The sequence below is a fragment of the Artemia sp. Qi Xiang Cuo genome, chromosome 4, assembly GCF_049724085.1.
Source record: "Artemia sp. Qi Xiang Cuo chromosome 4, ASM4972408v1, whole genome shotgun sequence".
Lineage (NCBI taxonomy): Eukaryota > Metazoa > Arthropoda > Branchiopoda > Anostraca > Artemiidae > Artemia > Artemia sp. Qi Xiang Cuo.
The window spans coordinates 2,824,927-2,848,492 of record NC_142797.1 but is presented as its reverse complement, the minus strand read 5'-3'; the positions used below and the strand labels follow the sequence as shown (position 1 = coordinate 2,848,492).

At 36.7% G+C, this 23,566-nt stretch overlaps 1 protein-coding gene across 1 annotated transcript in view; it reads left to right on the top strand.

Annotated features, from left to right (window-relative positions):
• tinc (transmembrane protein tincar) overlaps positions 1 to 23,566 on the top strand; it is a 157,714-nt gene that overhangs the window by 27,252 nt on the left and 106,896 nt on the right. Inside the window, exon 3 of the mRNA XM_089088041.1 lies at positions 7,554 to 7,773. Within this exon, the coding sequence (XP_088944167.1) occupies positions 7,554 to 7,773 (220 nt within the window). The remainder of the gene's footprint in view (positions 1 to 7,553; positions 7,774 to 23,566) is intronic.

Genomic DNA, 23,566 nt, shown 5'->3' with positions numbered 1-23,566 from the left:
CCATCGCTCATCAACTCTTTAGTACTTTAAAAAAAAAACTTTAATTAAATGGCCCTCGTGTTTCAGGAGTTGTTTTTTTAAACAATTGGAACAAAAAGTCAAACTTTAGCGTAAAGAGTGAGATATTGAGGAGGGAACAACCCCATTAGTATACGGAAGAATTTCTGTTCGTTTTAAATTTTAATGTTGCTCCTTACTTTCAGTTGAAAAATCCTGTTTTTGTACTCAATTTCTAATCGTTTTTGAATGATGTCGAGAAATCAAGCCTCCCTCCATGGGAAATACCCTCTCCCCACTGAAAATTTCTTCAAAGTATAGCTCTTCTCACGTAAAATACCCATCCACATCGAAAACACCCCCTGGACAATTCCATCCTCAAGGAAAATTTCTCGCGGACGATTCCGTCAGAAAAATTCTTCTTAGCATACTTTCATTTGAAAAGGCTTTAATTTCTTGTTTTTTCTCATATCATGTCGGACATCCCCTTCTGTGGAAAATTTCATGCGAAAATTCCCCCACCCTATTGGATAGTTGCTCCCGTGGAAAATTCACCCATGGAGAATATCTCCCGCGGAAACTTCCCCTCCCCCCTCCGAGTGAAAAATCCTCCAGACAATTCCATCCCTGCTGAAAATTTCTCCAGGAACATGTTAAATTTAGCTGGCAAAGACAAAGTAAGACGAAGAAAAAGAATTTATATAGGAATTCTGGCAAATTTCTCCATAAAAGCTCACCCCCGTAAACTATCGTCCCCATGGAAAATTATCACCGTTGAAAATCCACCCAAGTAGAATACTCCCCCCACACACAAAAAATATGTCCGTTTACTTCTCAATAACCAATGCAATACGCGGTAAATAATGAAAAAATTTCGTAACTTACAGTTGCTTCCCCAGGGGAAGCAACTATGCTAAGCAAAATGGCTATCTCAAAATTTTGATTGGACGACTTAGGGGAAAAAGGAGCGCGAGAATGGGGCTAGCTGCCCTTCAATCATTTGGGTAACTTAAAAACGACACTAGAACTTTTGTTCTCCTGCCAAATGAGCCCCTTTGCGATCTTCTAAGATCACTGGTTCGATGCGATCACACCTAAAAAAACAAAAAAAAAAAAAACACGTGTACGTGATCTTTCTTCTGGCGAAAAATGCAAAATTCGACATTTTTGTATATTGGAGCTTGAAACCTGTACAGGATGGTTCTCTAGTAACCTGAATCTATTGGTATGATTTTCAAAAGATCAATTGACGTTTTGGGGGCGGTCCTAAAGGCCGATCTAGAGCAAAATCTTGGGTGGGGCCAAATGTGACAAGGGTGCCAATAATTGACCATGGCGGTGCCAATATGACCATTGAGGGTGCCAATAATTTACTCGTTTATTTAAAAAAAGAAAAAAAAAATGAAAAATGAGGGTTTCAGAAAAATCTTGTGGGGGAATTTCTGGGCACTTTTTATATTCAAATTCTCAAATATTTTTTTTTATTCTTTCTATTCCCCCCCCCAAAAAAAAAATTACTACGGTCCGCTTAATATATGCCTTTTATTTGTATTTTTATCGCGTATCATTTCCTATTGCATTTAACGACATTAAAACCGAAAATTAACAACCTTTTGATATTAATTTACCGTCGACAAAAAATAAGATAATAATAGTATGCCAAAGACAAAAAGAGATATTGCTATAGTATATTTCTGTATTAATAAGTGTGCATTAATTCTATTGGCTCATTTTTGTGATGAAAACCGTCACATTTTTTAGCCAATGAAATGTTTCTGTTTCTCTGTGGGCTGAGTAGCTAAATAATTTCAGAAATAAATGAATGTAAAAAGTGTTTTTTATAGTAGTAAGTGATCACATTCTGTAAATAAACAAAATAACGATTATCCTTCGTATTCAAGGGGCTGTCTGTTAAAGATTTTTATGATAATATTCTAATTTTAAAAAATGTGATGTCATTTTCAAGTGGTAAGGGCTCATGCCTACACACATGGGATGGACCTCTTCCCTAATGCTGGTCTGAAATGTCCTAGACCTTTGGAGAAATAAAAAATATAATGTCCTAAAACTATGAATTTTCTAATCAATCTCCCCTAAGTGTTGGACTTGTCTGCACTTGTATGCGTGTTACATGTCTGAAGTGGTTTTCGGATCCCTTGCTGGGTATGGACTAAATTTTCTAGAATATAAAAGCTTATTGTCCTTGTGAATCTACGAAGCTTATTATGATTAGATTTTCAGATTTCATTCTCTCTTGAAATCAATGGAAATCTTTTATTCAAAGGAATTCTGTTCCCAAAGAATCGACTTATTGTCTTCAATCCCATGTTTTAAACACGATTATCTTTGCTATAAGTAAACAAAAATAATGGGGCCGGAAGATCCGCCAGTGGATAATCCCCCCAAGCTGTTAGAAGATATACCTCTGGATCCTGACAACATCGATTAAATTGATTTTGAGGGTGGGAGGGAGTTGTTAATTCTGGAACTAATTCTATGTAAAAAGTAAGAAGGTATTGGAAAGTTAGTGAAAACTAAGGTATTTTATCGTAGCACATTGGAACACAAAATTCGGAAGTTTAAGTTCTTGAAATCTTACTGGGACACCAAAAGTTATTAAAATGTCATTTAAATATCATTTAAATAACATTGTTTTAAATTTCATTTTAAAAAGTTATTAAAATGATCAATGCTTTGAAACGTGTCCTAATAACATCATTTGGAATTTCAATTTCAGAATGTCGGGTGCCTGTATCTCAAGCTTCTAAGTTTCAAGCACTTGAGACAGTAACATTGAAAAATACGAGCTTTTGAAATTCTCTTGGGACGTCAAAAATGATTAAAATTAATTAGAATATGTGTAATGCTTTCTAAGGTAATCAACTACAATCACATCTCCAAAACGCCTATACATCACAAGTTTCTAAGGCGTCATGAACTACACAGCTCTGTTGCTTAGCAACTCTTAGAAGTCAATCTGTTATCAAAAGGCTTTCTAATGTATTTCGTATGCAAAGTGACGCCAGAATTAATTGCTAGTGGGACTGTCAATTGGGATAGATTTGAAGTTGAGTCGAAGTTGATTGAAGTTGAGTTGAAGTTGTTTATGTCAAGTTTAATACCCCCAGCAAACAGATTTTATTTGAAAAGGTGTGGTAGAACTTGATGCCAGGAAGTCTCTAAGCTTTTTAGACTCGCTACAGTTGCCATTTTAAAGACAACTTCTCTTCTGATATTCGCGACTATTGGAAAGCTGCTAGATCGATATCCACGAGCAGACAAGGATTGGCTAGAACTGAAATGCGAATCCAGTCTGCTAATGAGAAGTGTTCCTGGCTATTGTTTTTAGGATAAAATTTAAATTATCAGACTCATAGTTGTAAAAAATCCTACAAGTTTCACAGTTTACTTTCATAAATGAATAGAAGTTTTTAAAGCCCTGCAGAATTATAGATAAGACTTTCTATACAGTAATTCGCTTTTTTATTATACTACGAATTTTGAGACTGGGAAAATATAGCTCTACTGGACGGCCGTCCAAGGGCAAAAGCGTGTATATACATGAAAGTCACTTTCCGAGTTAGATATACCTCTGAAATCAGCCCAAAGCGGCGAATCGAATGGTATATGCAAGAATGTTCTAAGAAAATATCCTGCAAATATTTCTCTCGCAAAAACACGTATCTGCAGTATTTTGCCCCGTTTGTCAAAGTTGAAAAATCGACAAATAGCAGTGACACCAAACTTTGGCATATATTTTGTTTGCATAATTGGAAAGAATACTGTCTGAAACCGATCTTAACAACTTTTCACTTCAATCCTGTGTCTAGTGTGGCACAATGGGTGGAAAAAGTGCCGCAAAACTTGAGAAACTTCGAAGAGGATTTTCTCGGAATAATGAAAAGTGTATATACGCGTTTTTACATTTGGGCGGCCGTGGAGTAGATATCAAGTACAATCAACTTCTTATGCCCTTTTTGTAGATGGGGTCAAACGCTTCTGTCGATGGGGAACTAATCAACTAGCAAATATATTGTTGCTTTCGATGTTTTCTCATATAAAATAACATAACTAAGCTAGCATAAAATATAATAACATATTTATAACTAATAAATAATGTTCATTTTATTGTGGCATCTGAGGATCAGCTGTTTATTTATATCCAAAGCATAAAACAGATGAAAAATCAGCGAAAAAAAGCAAAAAAATATGGCATCATACAACGCAAGAAGATCTTGTTTTTCCTTGAAGGTATAGTTGTCTTTTTGTATCACCAGATTGTTACTTTTGGAATTTTTATTTGGAATTTTACTTTTGGAATTTTTTAAAGTATAGCTGAATTGAATTAATTAGTTTTGCTTATTTGTTTTCATGGTCAAAGTGACAACACTGACAATATTTGGTACTGCCATAAAAACTTAATCATTTTAAAATAACCTATAGAAAAATCTCAAAATTGCGGTTTTCAGGCGTGAATAGACCTATGATGGGTCCAGGGGATCTGGGGATCATCGTTTTAAATATTTTTATAATACTGTCCTTGGCACTTCATGACAGTTATTATTATATTTTTGTTAGTCCTCAGGCATTTGACTCAGCCGATAGAAAAACTTTAGCGAAGGTCCTATCCTTGTTTCGTATACAAGACAAGTACATTAAAGTGATTTTTGTCAAGTTCTATTGCTGTGGTTAAGGTAGTAAATGAGGTTAGTAGCTGGTTTGGTGTTGAATCAGGAATTAAGCAGGGGTCTTTTGTATATTGTATATCAAGAAGGTAGCTTCACTCACCTAGGTAATATCATTAGTAAAGATGGTGAATGCCGTGAATATTGAAAAAATAGAATATCCAAGGTCCAGTGTATTTTTTCGCATTTGACATTTTTTTTTAGTAGAATAAGAAGATAAGTCCGCAAACCAAGGTTAGAATGTTGGAAGCTACGGCAAAGACAGTGGCGAGATATGCTTCTGAAGTGTCGGGGCTTCGAAAGGCAGATGGGGATTTGTTAAATATTTTCCAGAGGAATCCTCTACGGATAGTTTTCAGTGCAAGTTTGGCTAACCGTATGTGTCACAACAAGCTATACAAAAAAATGTAGTTCTATCCCGCTTTCTCTGGCTATAATGAAAGAAAGGTTGAAATGGTAAGGAAACGCTTTATGGATGAAGGATGACAGATTACCAAAGATTGTTCTTTTTCGCCATCCACCCGGGGCCAAACCAAGAAGAGGTCACATGTTAATGGAACTATTAGAGGACATAAAGAAGGATTTATAGGAAATTGGAGCTTCATGGGAGGTGGTTGTAAAGCTTTGAATAGATTGGAGTTGAGGAGGAGCTTGTGCAGCTGTGTTGGCGCCAGTATTTGAATTTAACCATTCTTCCAGAATATATCAAGGTATAGTCATGTCATTCGGGTAGAATCGGGTCAAAATTATTCATCGGGTAAGTCATTGAACTGCCATTACTTCTTTTGTGAATAACGACCCTGCCAAATTGACACCCCTGCTTCCTCAAAGAAATGTCTCTTAAGCTAATATGAATAAATTATGTTTTTTTTTATTACTAATAATACAGCTGAATTCAAAACACTTACTCGTACTTGTGCATTATATCCTACACACGAAAGAAGTAAAGTTTGGTTAATGCTAATGAAATGAAATAAAATAGGATGAAATATAATAGTTTAGAAACAAATTTGGGCTATATATTTGCACATTAGGGGGAGGGGGGGGTAAAGCATAGCATATATTAAATACGTAACCTAACCTAACCTATTTACCTTCCCCCTAAACCCTCAAAAATCAACAGTTTAAATATTGTAAACGCAACAAGAAATCACGCTTTGCGATCCATTTATCCATTGCAAATACCCGTTTGACTGGTTTCCTTTAGTATTTTCTTGTACAGTCTATAGCGCTGGGTAGGATATAATACACAAGTACCCACTTATTGGGTAAAAAAGAAGAAAATCAAAAGACGGACAACGCTGGACCAATAAGACTTATTTTTGGAAATCTGTTAGTAGATGAAGTTTAAAAACATATAAAACAACTTCATACCTTTCATATAACAACTTTTCAACCTTTCATATAAAACAACTGAACTAAGCTGATTTACTTGGGGAATGATTTGAGAGAAGAGAAAGAGAACATAAAACGCAATGGAAACCCTATGGCAGGCATATTGAGGGGGGAGATGGGGGTAAAGTACAGCGGGTCTACATGCAAAACGTGTCAGCTACAATTATTCTTATACTATGAAGTAAGAATTGTTTTCTGACGTCACACTTCAAATACTTTACCCCCAACCCTAATGTGCAAATATATAGCCCAAATTATGTATTTCCCATTTATTCTGTCAATTTTCGTTTGTCTTTTCTCACGCTAAGTTGAAAGAAACTAGCAAAAGAAACTGGTTTACAATGTTTCAATGCATGAACAACTTGAGCTGCAGGGGATATATCACACAAGTACCTTAGATTTTCCATGAATCCTCCACCCCCTCGGTACAGTTTTCGTAAACTATCAGCGCATAGAAATCGTTGAGCAGATTCGTTGAGGATATCACAATCGTTGATGATATCATGAGGTGGATATTATATAATTCTATAATTATAATATGTTTGATATAACTAATATTACATAATATATTTGATAATATATTTTATAATATATTTGATATAATATTTATATTACATAACAATCAGGGGCGGATCTAGGATTTTTTTTTTCAGGGGGGGGGGCGCAATAGGTCGATCCGATAAACTTGCGTTAGGAGCAAGTTTAATTAACACAAACTTGCGTTAATTAACTAAATTACATTACTTTAGACTATGTTAGAAGGGGGCGTGCTCCCTGGATCCGCCACTGATAACAATTTATATATAATTATATTACATAACTATTATGTATAATTATATATTTAATATAACTAAATTACATAATAATTTATATATAATTATATAGTTTTATACTTCTATTCATAAGTCTGCTTGCTGCAAGCCCTGCTTGCTACCAGGGGCGAATCTCCAGCATTTTTATTGGGAAGGGGTCCATATCTGGATAGTCAAAAGACATGGGATGTATAATATTTCTTTTTCTACACATTATTGGGGGGACAACTGACCCCCCCCCCCTTGCCATCCCCAAACGACGCCCCTGCTAGCTACACAAGGGAAAATGTTTAATGGTGTAAAAACAAACTTTTGTTTGAAATCGAAAAATAGATGATGGTTGTAATAAAACCTTATGAAACATAGTGGATTTTACCTCTTCACTAAACTGTAAGCTCTACGATTTCTTATTTTCTCTCATTTCTACACAGTAAAGGAGAAAAAAGAATTGTTCCCCAAAAACCGTCGTCCTGGAAACTTGTTGAGCAAAAGACGTTGAAATTCACAGACTATTGAACATATGGTACTCAAAAGACGCTTGTCGAGCATTGCCCACCCCTTCCCCTCTTTATTTTTTTGAAAATACACTGATACTTCCTTCCAAAATAGTAGCTTTTTTTTTTTTTTTTTGGTTCTCTGAGTTACATGTCCACACTTTTTAAAGGTTGGCAATTTAGCGAATGATGGATATCAACTCGGCCAAGACTTAAGTACCTGCAGCACATCACCTGGTATCTTAGGTCAAAATGGTGGCGTTATTGGGTCCTTGTGGCGCCATGGGCCACCAACCTCTGGGATGCTCCATGTGGTATCCGCCTTTGCCTGTCTTTTGGCGAAAACTATCATGGATGCCAGAATGCTAAGGGATGGATTACTTGATCGAGGTTTGAAAATATTTCTTATAAAGAGAAAAAGATGTCTCTAGCCTATACTTCCATGCTAAGAAGTGTGTTTTAATTCAGTGTGTTTAATTAAGAAGTGTGGAAGCAAGGATTTTTCCTTATTTTTTAAAACAGAGATTTAAAATGAACAGAAAAAAACGATTTTTCAAATTCAGAGGGGAGATAGTGTTTTTTTTTCAATGGAAATACCAGAAAATGTATTTTTCAAAGTCTACTGGGGGAGGATCTGGAGGAATCCCCCCTAAATTGAGTCCTCTGTCGTAGTTCCATTGATTTATTTTTGTAATGTTAATCGTCACATATTCTGAGCCGATGACATTGTTCCTTAAGCATACCTTAGAAAGGGAATCCCAAAAAACATTGTTTTTACCTATTGTTACTCGTTGCTGCTATCTATTTTTGAGCCAGTAAAAAGACCGCAAAAACTTGATTGGTTCTTTTGTTTAAAATTTTCAGCAAGTAAAAAGAATCGAAACGTTTTTGAGCCGCAACATTTTTTGCAAGTCTGCTCTGTGGGTTTCTGCGTTTCTTCTATGTAAGAAAAAAATGTCAACCCTCAGTAAAAAAGTGTACGACCGGGATAATTTTCCAAATCAGTGAATTATGTTTTGTAATCTTTTTTTTTGTCAAGAGAAAGTGTTAAGGACATCGGAGCCACAGGTCAATACACTCAAACTACATTTTATCTCCGTAGCGCCAGTGGCGAAAATATTTGCGACAAATCACAGTGCCTTTGCCAGTGGGAGTAACACTTCGAGAAGCTACTAAACTCAGACCCACCTGACCAAATTGACGACGAGATTACTGCTGCGGCTGAGAATGCTACACCTGCCCCTGATGGCACTGAATTTACAGCAGAAGAAATTAAAGCAGAAGCACGAAAGCTGAAGAACAACAAAGCCCTGGGAGTATGTGGCCTGACATCAGAACTCCTTAAAAATGGCGATCTATCCTTGACCCTCTGGCTACAAGTGCTGTTTAATACTGTGTAGCGCTCTGAAATAATACCATCAGACTGGAAGACTGGCTTACTTGTGCCAGTCTACAAGAGGAAAGGAAGTAAAGCAGAATGCAATAACTATCGTGGAATAGCTCTTCTCTCGATACCAGGCAAACTCTTCACCATGCTGCTCATCAAGCGGGCAACAAAGTACCTCCATTCCCTTCGTCACCACCAGCAAGCTGGATTCATGCCGGGTAGGTCCACTACTGAACAAATCCATACAATTAGACAGCTGATAGAGAAAACTCTGGAATATAAAAGGAAGGCATACATTGCCTTCGTCGATTTTCAATCTGCTTTCGACACTGTCGACATACAGTCACTGTGTCTGATCGTTTAAGCTGCTGGTGTACCTAAAAAAATTGCCAACTGTTCAAAGAACTATTCAATAAGACCGAAAGCGCTGCCCTTGTATATGACCAGCTCTCATTACGTTTTCAAGTAAGAAAAGATGTACGGTAAGGCTACGCGGCTGTGCCCAAACTCATAAAAAGTGATATGGACCAGGTTCTCAACAAAACACTGCTGGTGCATCCGTTGGGCATCGATATTGCTAGAAGAGTTCTGGCAGATGTCGACTTCGCTGACGATGTTGCATTGGTATGCGAAAATCTCACTGACATCAAAACTGCCCTGGAAACGCTTGCCTCTGCTGTAGGAAAACTTGGTTTAAATGTAAACTGTACCAAGACCAAAATATTACCTGTGGACAAGACACCGTGCAGACCTTTGACAACCATAGAAGTATGTGGCCAAGATGTTGAGATAGTGAAGCAGTTCATCCATCTTTGTTCAGTTGTTTGCTCAAACGGAAATCTAGATGCAGAGATATCAGCAAGGGTGGCAAAGGCATACGCCGTTTTCGGCCGCTTACTGAGAACAATATTCCACAAATCTCAGATCAGCCGTCTCACGAAAGCTCGTATTTACTCTGACTCTGTAGCAAGTATCGTGTTGTACTCGTCAGAGACTCGGCCTTTGACGCTGTCACGGATCGTGAAGGTAGATTCAGTTCGGACAAAACACCTCCGCAAAATTGAACACGTTTGGTGGCTCGACAGGGTAGGGAACATGAATATCCTCCGGTCCTTTAAATTACCACCCCTGTCCGAACAGCTTGAGTCTCGCTCGCTGCATTGGTACGGTCATTTACTTCGCCTACCCACTGAAACACTTGCCCGACTTATATTTGACTTCGATACAACTAAAAACGGCTGGAAACGCCCCAAAGGTAGACTACGTATAAGATGGGCGGATATCATCCACGATCGACTGACAGCGTGGGGTAATAACCCCAGCGAAGCTCCTATCCTCACCCGAAACAAGCGACTCTGGAGACGACTAACGGTGCTGATTTCTGGTTTCCTCTACGTTGGCCACGCTGCCAAGCAAGAGCATTAAGTCAAAGTAAGTCAAGAAAATGTTAACATATTGTGAAAACACCATTTACGTCTATTTGAAAAACTGCATGAATTTTTTGTTTCTCTCTCTGTTTCTCCCTCCCACCCTCTCTCTCCCTCTTGCGATATAATTTGACGGAGAATAAAAAAAATATAGTCCTGGTATATACACAATGGGTATGTAGACTTGTATTTTGCCACTTATCATTTCAAAATTCTCTATAGTTTTAAACTTCTTAAAAAGAAAAAAGCTAGGCATTTTCCTTTAAATTTGGTTTCAAAGACAACAAAAATTATCTGTCAAGCTTTGGTGTTCTGTGGTTTGTCAGATCCGACAATATCCTCTTTTTTCAACTACCACGCATCACTATAATCTCACGTTTAGAACAAAGTTCACACGAATGGGGTTTTGGTTAGCGCTCTTTTTTCGTCACGCACACCACATGAATGCCATGTTCTTTCTTGGCATAAAAGTCTCGGAACGTAAATTTCCTACCTATTATATCAGTTCTAAATTGACCCCCCCCCCCGTGTCCTATACTTTTATTATCGCTTATTTGTTATGTAAGTTGCTGGACACTCTGACTCTTAGGGAGGGGGTATGGAAACGATACATTTTTCGGGAAACATGTTCTCATTTTTTTTGGGGGGGGGGGGGGGGTGGAAGAGGGCCTTGAAAGCGATCCCCGAGGAAATCCTTAATAGGACCTTATTTAGAATTCCGAATGGTACTTGTCTATTACACGGAAGGCACTCAAAAATTATGCTGTGTCCCCCCGTGTCCTATACTTTTACTAATTAAAAAAACTTTTTCCACAAAATAAGTTTTTCAAAGAAAAGTAAAGAACTCCATTAAACAAAAAATGAGCAAAACTAAAATCAAATAATCTACCAAGCGTGAAACTACCACAAATCAGCATTGATAAATAAATGAAACCCTAAACGAACAGAAATTACAATAATTAACCGAGTCAAACTCAAAACGAGCAGAAATTAACATAAGTTGGGCGCAAAACCCCTATGCCTTCCCAGGGCCAGAACAAAATTTGCTCTTTACTGAAAAAATATAAATGTTTTTACTTTTATAACTTTAATAAATCAACTAATATCAAAATTTTGATCACTAAATATCAGCATATGTATATTAAACTGACAATGCACATTCATTTGAATTTTTTCAGTAAAGCGCAAATTTTGTTCTGGCCTTGGGAAGGCATAGGGATTTTGCGCCCAACTTATGTTAATTTCTGCTCGTTTTGAGTTTGACTCGGTTAATTATTGTAATTTCTGTTCGTTATAGGTTTCATTTATTTATCAATTCTGATTTGTGGTAGTTTCACGCTTGTTAGATTATTTGATTTTAATTTGGCTCATTTTTTGTTTAATGGACCTCTTCAACTCTATTTTACAAACCTATTTCATGAGAATAGTTTTCTTTAATTAATTTCTGTTCGCTTTACATTGACACGGTCTTTCCAGGGAAAAAGAAAATAACAGTTCGAATCTTTTCTTTTTTTAAGGACTTTGGGTTCGAATTATAAAAGTCAGGCTGAGGGAACTCTTTAAACGATTCTTGACAACACACACAATCTTAAAAATCTGGAAACATATATTACCGTTTAATTTAGTTTCATAACTCCTCTAGTTGACCTGTAATGGAAAACTTGATACCATTCGCAAAAAAATCTGTTTACTTTCTTTGATAGCTTTGATACACTTACGCTATTTGGATTTGTTTAAATTTTAAGAGCAGAAGTAGCCCCGAACGTTTGACCATAATACCCTCAGTCGTTCATGGGATACTGCTGAGATGCCTTATTGGGAATTAGCATTATCACAGTGCATTTTAATTTAATCTTAAGTCAACATTTAGTTTTTAAACATATAAAAATTGGATTTGAGGAAGACTAAAATCTATTCTATAAATGATATACAACAACTTTCTATATAAACCTTATATGCCCGCAGGGCATAACTTACAACCCTTGCACTGAGGGCTCTGAGGGGTTTATCGTCCTAAAGGAAACTATTTTGAGAATCCGCGCCGATGCACAACAGAAATGGCTGCCTCCAAATTTCGTTGAGGTATGTCTGGAGAATTAACGTGCGTAACAGAGATATTGGTCATTACTTGAATCCTTTCGGCTATTAAAAAAGTCACTGACTCGTTCCGTTACCAATGATATAAGTCCTTTTGAAGTTTCTACGACAACACTTTTAATTAAATCCTTATATTCCCCCAGAGCATAACTTACAACCCTTCCCCGAGGGCTGTGGGGGGAGGGGTTGTCATGCTTAAAGACCTAATTTCCGAAACTTTTAACTACGTTGAATAAAATGGTTATCTAAAAATTTTGATTGGATGTGTTTTGGGAAAAAGTGGGCGAGAGAGGGGGGTTGGTTGCCCTCAAATCACTTTTGACTATTAAAAATGGTACTATTCCTTTTAATTTCAAATTGAATGAGCCCTTTTTCAAGTTTATACGACAAAGATTTCGATAAAAACCTTATATGCCCCCTGGGAATAAGTTATAACCCTTGCCCTGAGGGTTCTGGGTAAGTGTCCTCCTGAAAAATATATTTTCTATCTGGAAATCAACTACCCTGAACAAAATGGTTATCTCAAAATTTTTATTGGATGTGTTTGGGGGAATAATGGGTGTTTGGGGAGGGGGGGGGATAGTTGCCCTTCAATCACTTTCGACTATTAAAAAGGGTACTAGCCCTTTGAATTTCCAGTCGAATGAGCTTTTATCGAAGTTTCTACGGCAACGCCTTCTTTAAAAACCTTATATACCCCCAGGGCATAACTTAAAACCCTTGCCCTGAGGGAGTTGGGGGAGTGTCCTCCTCAAAAACATATTTTCTATTTGGAAATCAACTACGCTGGACAAAATGGTTATCTCAAAATTTTGATTGGATGTGTTTGGGGGAATGATGGGCGCGGGGGGGGCTAGTTGCCCTCCAATCACTTTCGACTATTAAAACGGGCACTAGCCCTTTGAATTTACAATCGAATGAGCCTTTTTTGAAGTTTCTACGACAACGGCTTCTATAAAAACCTTATATGCCCCCAGGGGATAACTTAAAACCCTTGCCCCGAGGGTTCTGGGGGAGTGTCCTCCTCAAAAAGATGTTTTCTATCTGAAAATCAACTACGCTGAACAAAATGGCTGTATCAAATTTTTGATTGGATGTGTTTGGGGGAATGATGGGTGTGGGCGGGGGGGCTAGTTGCCCTCCAATCACTTTCGACTATTAAAAAATGCACTAGCTCTTTGAACTTCGAATCGAACAAGCCTTTTTTGAAGTTTCTACGACAATGCCTTCTATAAAAACCTTATATGCCCCCAGGGTATAACAAAACCCTTGCCCTGAGGGTTGTGGGGGAGTATCCTCCACAAAAAGATATTTTCTATCTGGAAATCAACTACGCTGAACAAAATGGCTGTCTCAAAATTTTGATTGGATTTATTTGGAGGAATGATGGGCGTGGGGGGGGGTCTAGTTGTCCTCCAATCACTTTCGACTATTAAGAAGGGCACTAGCCCTTTGAATTTCCAATCGAATGAGCCTTTTTTGAAGTTTTTACGACAACGCCTTCTATAAAAACATTGTATGTCCTCAGGGCATAACTTAAAACCCTTGACCCGTGGGTTGTGGGGGAGCGTCCTCCTCAAAAAGATATTTTCTGTCCGGAAATCATCTACGCTGAACAAAATGGCTATCTCAAACTTGTGATTGTAAGTGTTTTGGTGAACGATGGGCGTGGGGGGCTTGTGGCACTCCAATAAATTCCGACTATTAAAAAGGGCACTAGCCAATCCAATTTCCAATCGAATGAGCCCTTTTCGAAGTTCATATGACAGCTGTTTCGATGCGAATTGCTTGGCTGATGGAGAAAAAAAAACACATTGTGCCCACATCGTTCTTTACTTAGGCAGCGCTAGCGCGCTTCCTATGATTATCGCTTATTTGTTATGTAAGTTGCTACACACTCTGACTCTTAAGGAGGGGGCATGGAATCAAAACATTTTTAGGGAAATGCTTTCTCTTTTTTTTGGGGGGGGGGAGAGGGCCTTGAAAGCGATCAATAGCGATTATAATTCCGAATGGTACTCGTCTGTTAAACTGAACGCACTCAAGAATTATGCTGTGTAAGATCTAACAGAAAACGGCTTCCCTTCATGGATCGGTTATGATTTACTTATTTTGAGTGAGGAAACTACGATGTATCTGTATATTTATTAAGTTTCATAGAACGATGTAAAAAAAGATGTAAAGAACGATGTGGGCATAATGTATTATTTATTTTTGGTTCTTGGTCTTGGACCAGGGCACTTTGTTTTGAAGGAGTTTTCGTAGAAACTTCGAGAAGGGTTCATTCGATTGGAAATTGGAAGAGCTTTGCTATTTTTAATAGCCGAAAGTGATTGGAAGAGAACTTACACCCCTTCCACGCCCACCAATTCCCGAAACACATCCGGTTAAAATTTTGAGATAGCCATTTTGTTCAGCGTAGTTGATTTCCAGATATAAATTATTTTTCTGAGGAAGACACTCCCCCAGAGCCCTCAGGGCAAGGGTCGTAATTTATGCCCTTGGGGCATATACGATTTTTTATAGAAAGCTTTGTCGTAGAAACTTCAAAAGGGCTCATTCGATTGGAAATTGAAAGGGCTAGGGCCTTTTTTAATAGTTAAAAGTGATTGGAGAGCAACTAACGCCCCTGTCTCACCCACCATTTCCCGAAACACATCCAATTAAAATTTTGAGATAGCCATTTTGTTTAACGTAGGCTAGTTGAAAGTTCTGAAAATTAGGTCTTTAAGGATGACGGCCCCCTCACAGCCATCAGGGCAAAGGTTGTTATTTATGCCCTGGGGGCATATAAGGTGTTTTGTCGTAGAAACTCAAAAAGGGCTCATTCGATTGGAAATTCAAAGGGTTAGTGCCCTTTTTAATAGTCGAAAGTTATTGAAAGGCTTGACATTTTTATAGTCAAGACCGATCTGGGTACAATGTAGGCAATTATTATTTTTTATTATTATTATTATTATTAGACCAGGGTACTTCGTATCGAAGGAGTTGTCTTAGGAACTTCGAAAAGGGCTCATTCGATTGAAAATAGAAAACGCTAATGTCGTTTTTAATAGTCGAAAGTAATTGGAGGGCAACTAGTCCCCATCCAACGCCCACCTTCCCATTTACCCATTATGTTTAAAAACTAAACGTTGCCTTAAGATTAAATCAAAATGCACTGTGTTAATGCTAATTCTCAATAAGGCATCTCAGCAGTATCCCAAGAACGACTCAGGTTATTATGTTCAAACTTTCGGGGCTACTTCTGCTCTTAAAATTCAACCAAATCAAAATAGCGTAAGTGTGTCCAAGCTATCAAAGAAAGTAAACAGATCTTTTTTTTGCGAATGGTATCAAGTTTTCTATTTCAGGTCCACTAGAGGAGGAATGAAACTAAATTAAACAGTACTATTTGTGTCCAGATTTTTAAGACGGTGTATGTTGTTAAAAATTGCTGAAAATTTTTCTCCAGCATACAAATAGCAGGTCAAACTATAAAGTCTTAAAAAAGCGAAAAGATTTAAACTTTTTACTTCTGCCCGATCGATAAATAAATGAAACCCAAAATGAACAGAAATTACAATAAATAACCGAGTCAAACTCAAAACGAGCAGAAATTAACATGATTAGGGCTCAAAAACCCTATGCCTTCCCAAGGCCAGAAAATGATTTGCACTTTACTGAAAAAATACAAATGAAAGTGTATTGTCAGTTTAATATGCATATACTGATATTTAGTAATCAAAATGTTAATATTATTTGATTTATTAAAGTTATAAAAGTAAAAACATTTAAATTTTTTCAGTAAAGTGCAAATTTTGTTCTGGCCTTGGAAATGCATAGGGGTTTTGCGCCCAACTTATGTTCATTTCTGCTCGTTTTGAGTTTGGCTCGGTTATTTATTGTAATTTCTGTTCGTTTTGGGTTTCATTTATTTAACGATGCTGATTTGTGGTAGTTTCACGCTTGGTAGATTATTTGATTTTATTTTTGCTCATTTTTTGTTTAATGGAATTCTTTACTTTTCTTTGAAAAACTTATTTTGTGGAAAAAGTTTTTTTAATTAATTTAATATATAGAGGTGGTTAGGGGTTAGGTTAGGTTGGGTTATGTATTTAATATAATGTGTTCTGGGAGGCCTGCTTTCCATAATTCTTCGTTGTAGCTTCCATAATTTAGTTTCTAAGTATGATATTATCATCATGTTTTGTTATATTTCATTAGGATTAACCTAACTTCGCTTATTGAGTGCGTTCTTTTTAACAGACAAGTAGCCTACCTTCCGAATGACGCAATAAATGGTCAAGCATTGCCGTATCCAGGATTTTTGTTCGGAAGACGGTTATTTTTTTTTTTTATTTTTTGGGGGGGGGATGTGCAAAAACCTTAAAAAAGAGATAAAAAACTTGTCTCTATGCATTTTTGTTACGGTTTTACGAGTCGAACAAAAAATTTGCCTCCCCCCTCCTGGATGCGGCCTTGTGGTCAGGTGATAATTCAAAAATTATGAATAATTTCAGAGGGAGATGTGTTATAATGCCAGGTGTTAGCAATGATATAGTTTTGACTTTGGACAAAAAGAGCCTTGTGAGCTACCCAGAAGCAGGAGCTTCACTTTTTCAAAACATTTATCTGTTATTCTTAGTAAATTGACCTCATTCACCTGGAATTGCACTTTCTATGGAGAAAAATTCCTGAGCTGGCTAGAAACGCACGGCTTACATTGTTTATCAAAGGAATCAGAATTGTTTAAAAACGACTTTGGTACAGTTCAGTTCCTGAGAAAATATTTATTTCAAATTTTTGAAATAAGTCGAAGACCTATCAAAAACAAATCTTGTTAATAAATCAGTAAAAATTCGATGAATATCAGCATACTCTGAATATGGGTATAGACTTACCCTAAAAAGCAGAGACCTAAAAAAACAGATTCAAGAGGTCTAGTAACCTAATATGGTTACCAAATACTAACCAAAAGTAATCTTACCAAATAGTATTGCTGGAAGTTAAAAAAGACTTTTCTCTTGTTTTTAACTGCTTGGTGAGTTCTCAATTAAAAACAATGTGCCTCATTAAGTTGCATATTTTCGCTCTGTTATCCAACTGTGACTGGCCCTAAATATTGCCCTAAAATTGATCCTTCTTTCCACTATGGGGTAATTTAACGTCACAATATTTCATGGTTTTGTTTATATGACCCGCATAATGTCTATTGCTACGCTTGAGGACGTGTTTCTTGAATTTTTGTGTCCCTTTATTGTTAAAATGGATCTTTAGGGGCTACACACTGTATTATTTCTTACACTGCTTAGGGTAGGAGATATGGAATATGAACAGGGTAGATATGGATGGGGTAGAAGATATGGACAGGGTAGGAGATATGGAATATGGACAGGGTAGGAGATATGGAAGATGAATCGAATGGGGCTTGGGCTTGATCTGAGCAATTCATTTTAAGATAAGATAATAAGATAAGACCAGATTTATTCTTCATTAAATACACATACAATGATACATGTTATTATTCCCCCAAAGGCTCATTGCCCTGTAAAGAAGGGGGAAGACAAATGAGTTACTTACTCAGAGATGAAAAACAAAACAAAATTTAAAATGATCACAGACAGAAGAGCAAAAGGAGAAGAAAAGAAAACAAACTATAGATAAAATAAAATAAAACTATAGGAAAAAATAGAGTAAATAAACTAAGTTAATTAAGTAGATCAAATAGACTAAAAAAAAAAATAATAAAAAATAATAATAATAAAAACAGATAAAAATAACTTCTACGAAGCTATCTTTTCTTAGACTTCTTGAGTCTGTTTTTCTTGGTAGTGGGTCCCGTATTTGGGAGGGGAGACCCCAAATCAGACATGTGCTCAGGAATTTAAATTCACTCATTGTTGACAACATTTAGAAACTCAGTTACAAAAAAACACCATAAATATGTGGACTATATGGAAGATATAAGAAATTATAATAAAAGTAAAATAAAAATGGGATTTTTTTCTAGGAGTGTGGGGAAGAGTCAAGGCCGTATTCAGGGGAATCAGGGAGTTGTATTATGCGACCTCCCTTATACATGTGATTGTATATATGGCGGAACCAGAGGTATAGATTTATGCATCCAGAAGTATAGATTTAGCTTATCTCTCAGAAAGTTCACTTTATACACTTTCCTCTGTGTTGTCAGTTTTTGAGTTGACAAGCCTATGGGTCGGATTAAGTTAATTAATCTTTTAAATTATCAAAATATTCATATTATATTTTACAGTGTGCATGGATTTTTAGTAGGTTTCATTGAATCTCGTGTTAAATCTTAAGTCCAATTCATACGTGCTTGTCTAGACATGTATGTCTAGGTATAATAATTGTTGACCAATCATAATTTGCTTCTTCTTTTCTAAGCAGCCTTGATTGGTCCAAAGTGATTGTGGCTAGAAACTAATGTCTTGCTAAGCAGTGGCGGATCCAGGGGAGGGGCGAAGGGGGCGCGCTCCCCCCTAAAATAGTGTAATTTACTTAATTAACGCAAGTTTGTGTTAATTAAACTTGCTCCTAACGCAAGTTTATCGGATCAGCCTATTTTGCGCCCCCCCTAAAAAAATCCTGTATTTACCCTTGTTGTTAAGCACATGTGTGAATGGAGCTTTAGTCTATCTATAATATAGGAGGATCAAATTCGTGTGGTTTATTTTTTCGCTACAGTAATCAACCATGACCAAAGTCAGTCTGAAAACGGTTTGTGGTTAGGTTCATAATCGGAGATTAAAACAGAACATCAAACATAGAAGCGACAAAATGTTAGACTTTTTGGTGGATCTAAATCCTAATTTTTAGAGCATTAATTACACGGATGTATTCCGTTAAGCATTAATTACATGTTATTACTATTGGCAGTGTTTGATATTTTAGCCCCTAAAGCTGAATTATGATTCAATTAAACTCTTCATTAAAGCAGTTGTTAAATTAAAATTTAATATTAACTAAGTCAAGTCAAGGATTAAGCAAAAATCAGCTAGAAATAGAGTGAAAAATAACACCGTCCATATGATCTAAAAGAGGGTTTCGTGTCTTTAGATATTCTAAACCGTGCACCGGGTTGTGCACCCATTGCAAATGGGTTGCGGAGAGGGTTCCTAGCCCCTTTGTTTCCGCCTTTTGTTTGTTTGCCCCTTTGTTTGCTAGCCCCTTTGTATCCCGGATCCTGCATGGCATGGGGCTAAAATTTTACAAGTGATTATTTGGAATATTGAGCTGCCCTACAAATCTGCCTCTAGTCTGTAATAGGGCGTGCACCAGCCTAAGGACCATATATATATATATATATATATATATATATATATATATATATATATATATATATATATATATATATATATATATATATCCCGGATCCTGCATGGCATGGGGCTAAAATTTGTGATTATTTGGAACATTGAGCAGTCCTACAAATCTGCCTCTAGGTGGTAATAGGGCGTGCTCCAGCCTAAGGATATATATATATATATATATATATATATATATATATATATATATATATATATATATATATATATATATATATATATATATATATATATTGTCCTCTTCATAAGTATTGTCCCCTTCATCTATATTCAGGAAAATATTGATATGAAACGTTATAAAGTATCCAAATCTGAGTCTTTTATTCTTATAAATCCTCTTTAATGTAAATAAATTTAGTTTAAATTTCATCGTTACTTTAGAAAACAGGAACAACTATGGACAGTCGTAACAAAAGAAGTTAAAACTTTCTGAGTCTAGAAAATTCCAGTGTATTTTTCTTAGAACTTCATCAGTGATAGCACAACAAGCAGAACATAGTTGAAACTTCTATTTCAAATAATATGCAATATGGTGAAGTACAAACGAAACCAAAAATATGCATAGCTGCAATTCCAAAATGAGCATAAAAAATGCACATTTCTAGTCAACCAAGCAAGTACAGAGCCAAACAAGCAACCCTGGTCAATAGTATTTCCTGATTCAACTAATTTATGGGTGTTTACCCCCCTTCGTGATTACCCCCCCCCCCGACGAAAATACCCCCTGGAAAAAAAGGCTTTCCAAATTTGAGAATTTTATTTGAGTTTTTTTTAGTTTCCGTTGGGGAAGAAATTTTGGTACTTGTGTATTATGCGCCACTCTCTCAAGTTTACGCTCTGTGTAAAACTCGAGAACCAACCGGTTCTTTTGCAAGTTTCTTTCAGCTTAGCGCGATACAAGCCAACGACAAGTGACAGAATAGATGTGAAATATATAATTTGGGCTGTATATTTGCAAATAAGGGGGGGGGGGGTAAAATATTGGGACAGATTGAAGTTAGAAAACAATTCTAACTTCATAATATGCAGAATAATTGTACCTAACACATTTTGCATGCAGACTCTCTATAATTTACCCCTTTCCCCCTAATTTGCAAATATATAGCCCAAATTTGTTTCTAAAGTAACGAATAAACTAACGAAGAAACCGGTCTGTTCTCGAGTCATCTTAAACTTGAGTGAGTGGCGTATAATACGCAAGTACCGGAATGTGTCCGCTACTTTTTCAGGAGCAACATCAAAGCTTAAAACGAACAGAAATTATTACGTATATGAAAAGAGATGCCCCTTCCACAAGACCTTACTCTTTACGCTAACATTTTTATTTTTTGTCCTAATTCTTTAAGAACGATTCCTTAAAAACAAATGGTTGTGTAGTGAGAACAATAAGCTTTGTTTTAAAATTCTATACAAAATCTTTAGCGTAAAGAGCGAGTTCTTGAGGAGGAGGCTGTTGCTCCTTACTTTCAGTTGAAAAAACTTGTTTTTTTATTTAATTTCTGATCGTTTTTAAATAATACCGAGAAATCCGGCTTTCTTTCCATGAAAAATCCCGGTACTCAAGTTTACGATGACTCGAGAACAAACCAGTTTCTTCGTTATTTCAGAAACAAATTTGGGCTATATATTTCCTCATTAGGGGAAGGGGGTAAAGTATAGGGGGTCTGCATGCAAAATGTGTTAGGTACAATTATTCTGCATATTATGAAGTCAGAATTGTTTTCTGACTTCAAACTGTCCAAATACTTTACCCCCCCCCCTATGTACAAATATATAGCCCAAATTATGTATTTCCCATCTATTCTATCATTTGTCTTTATCTTGTATCGCGCTAAGCTGAAGAAACTAACGAAGAAACTGGTTTGCCCTCGAGTTTTATACATAACGTAAACTTGAGTGAATTGCGCATAATACACGAGTACCAAAATTTGTTCCCCCTACGGAAAAAAAAAACTCAAATAAAGCTCTCAAATTTGGAAAACCTTATTTTCCTCGAGGGGGGGGGGTATTTTGTGGGGGTGGGGGTTAAAGCAGGCCACCCAATTTATGATAGACCTAAATGGTTTGGTTTCAAAAAACCGTATTGAAGAGTAATCCGCCGAAGTCTGACTTTAAATTCGTCGATTTTCGGTAAAACGCTAGTTTTTTCAAAATTCTACAAAACTAGGGAAATACTACGAGTCACTTATTTGGACCAAAATTGCAGATACCTGTTGCATGAACTGCGAAGTAATAATTTTTGTTCGTTTTAAGTATCATCGTCGGTCTTTACTTCCATTGTAAAAACTTTTTTTTTATTAATAGAGACAGGGCCGTATCCAGGATTTTTTTTTGGAGGGGGAGGGTTACAGAAGGATTTTTTGGGGGGGGCAGGGGGTAAAAAAAACTTCAAAAAACGCATACAAATTTGTTTAAATTCGTATTTGTTACATTTTTACGAGTTGGACAAACATTTCGGGGGGGGGGGGGTAAAAACCCCTATCCTCCTGGATACGGCCTTGAATAGAGGGTATGAACCTTTCCCTCGTCAGTTCAAAAATAAAGTGTTTGAATTGCGTCACTGTTGCAGGATACTTGGTGCTACGATAAATGATTGTTGTCATTAGTCATTAGATTGTTGTCTCTGCCAATTTCATTTGCCAATTTCAGAAATTGGCCCAACTGCCAATTTCAGAAGGTGAGGGTGATGAGCTCTCTCTAATCTCCTACATGAGACTCACTTAATTAATCAAACCTTATGGACCACTTTCGTAACAAAAATGCCCACACTATGTACTTGTACTATTTTTTGTTGAACTTTCTTGGAATTTAGTTAAGGCCAGCCAACTAGAAAGCTTTTTTTTATCAATTATTAGCTATATAGAAAAAAAACTGGTACTCTTCTATTAAACGGACTCTTTTATCTAGTGTATATGGAATGTCGACGAGATTAAAAAAGTAAGTGAACCGGTAATAACTTAATGACTTTAATTGTAAAGATTCACACTGCTGTAGACCTACTCTACTATCCCTCCAATTTCAGCTAATTTAGTGGTGTCAAATTTCAAACATTTTCACCAAAATTTTCTATTATCACTTGTCTTGATCAATTGATGAACATCAACTCTGTGGCCCCACGATTACATGCTTCTGCTTTTAGATGTCGAAAATCAGTTTATCAGCGCGGAAATCTACCCATCTTAAAAAGTTACGAGGTCTGATAATATCAGATTAAAGTAGGTTCTAAGGAAATTTATATCAGTAGGAAGATATGATCAAATTGGTGTTGAGAATATTCTCGTCTCGCTCTGAACTACTGCCTTTCCGAAAGACAATAGGCTACATTTATTTATAAGTGTGTAATTATAAGTCAGATTCATCAGTTGATTGTTGGAAACTAGGGGTATCCCACTAGGGTTGCAGAAGTACATGATTTTGTGGATTCAATTTTGCTTGCCGTGTGTCTAGTTGTTCATCACTGCCCCTGGTGATGCCTCTACGAGCTTGCGCGGTGAAGGGAAATTGAATCCCTCTTTTCTTCTGTACTTTCAGAATAATGTATCAGTTTTAAACAGACAAAAGCTTATCGAGGGACTGCCACCTTTCCACCACCTGGTGTACATCTCGGACCGCCGCATGTACCGCACAGTTCCGCCACATGTACCGCACAGTTCCGCCACGCTTGGCACAGTTCAAAATTTGCTAACATTCTTGAACCGGGAAGGGTTTTGTTGAAAAAAATTGTGGAATTAGCTCGCCACGCTTGGCACATTTCAAAATTTTCTAACCTTCTTGGACTGGGAAGGGTTTTCTTGACAAAAATTTTAGAATTAGTTCCGCCACGCTTGGCACAGTTCAAAATTTTCTAACATTTTTGAACTGGGAAGGTTTTTTTTTTACAAAATTGTGGAATTTGTTCCGCCACGCTTGGAATGTGCTATCTAGTGTCCATGATTTCTGAGAGT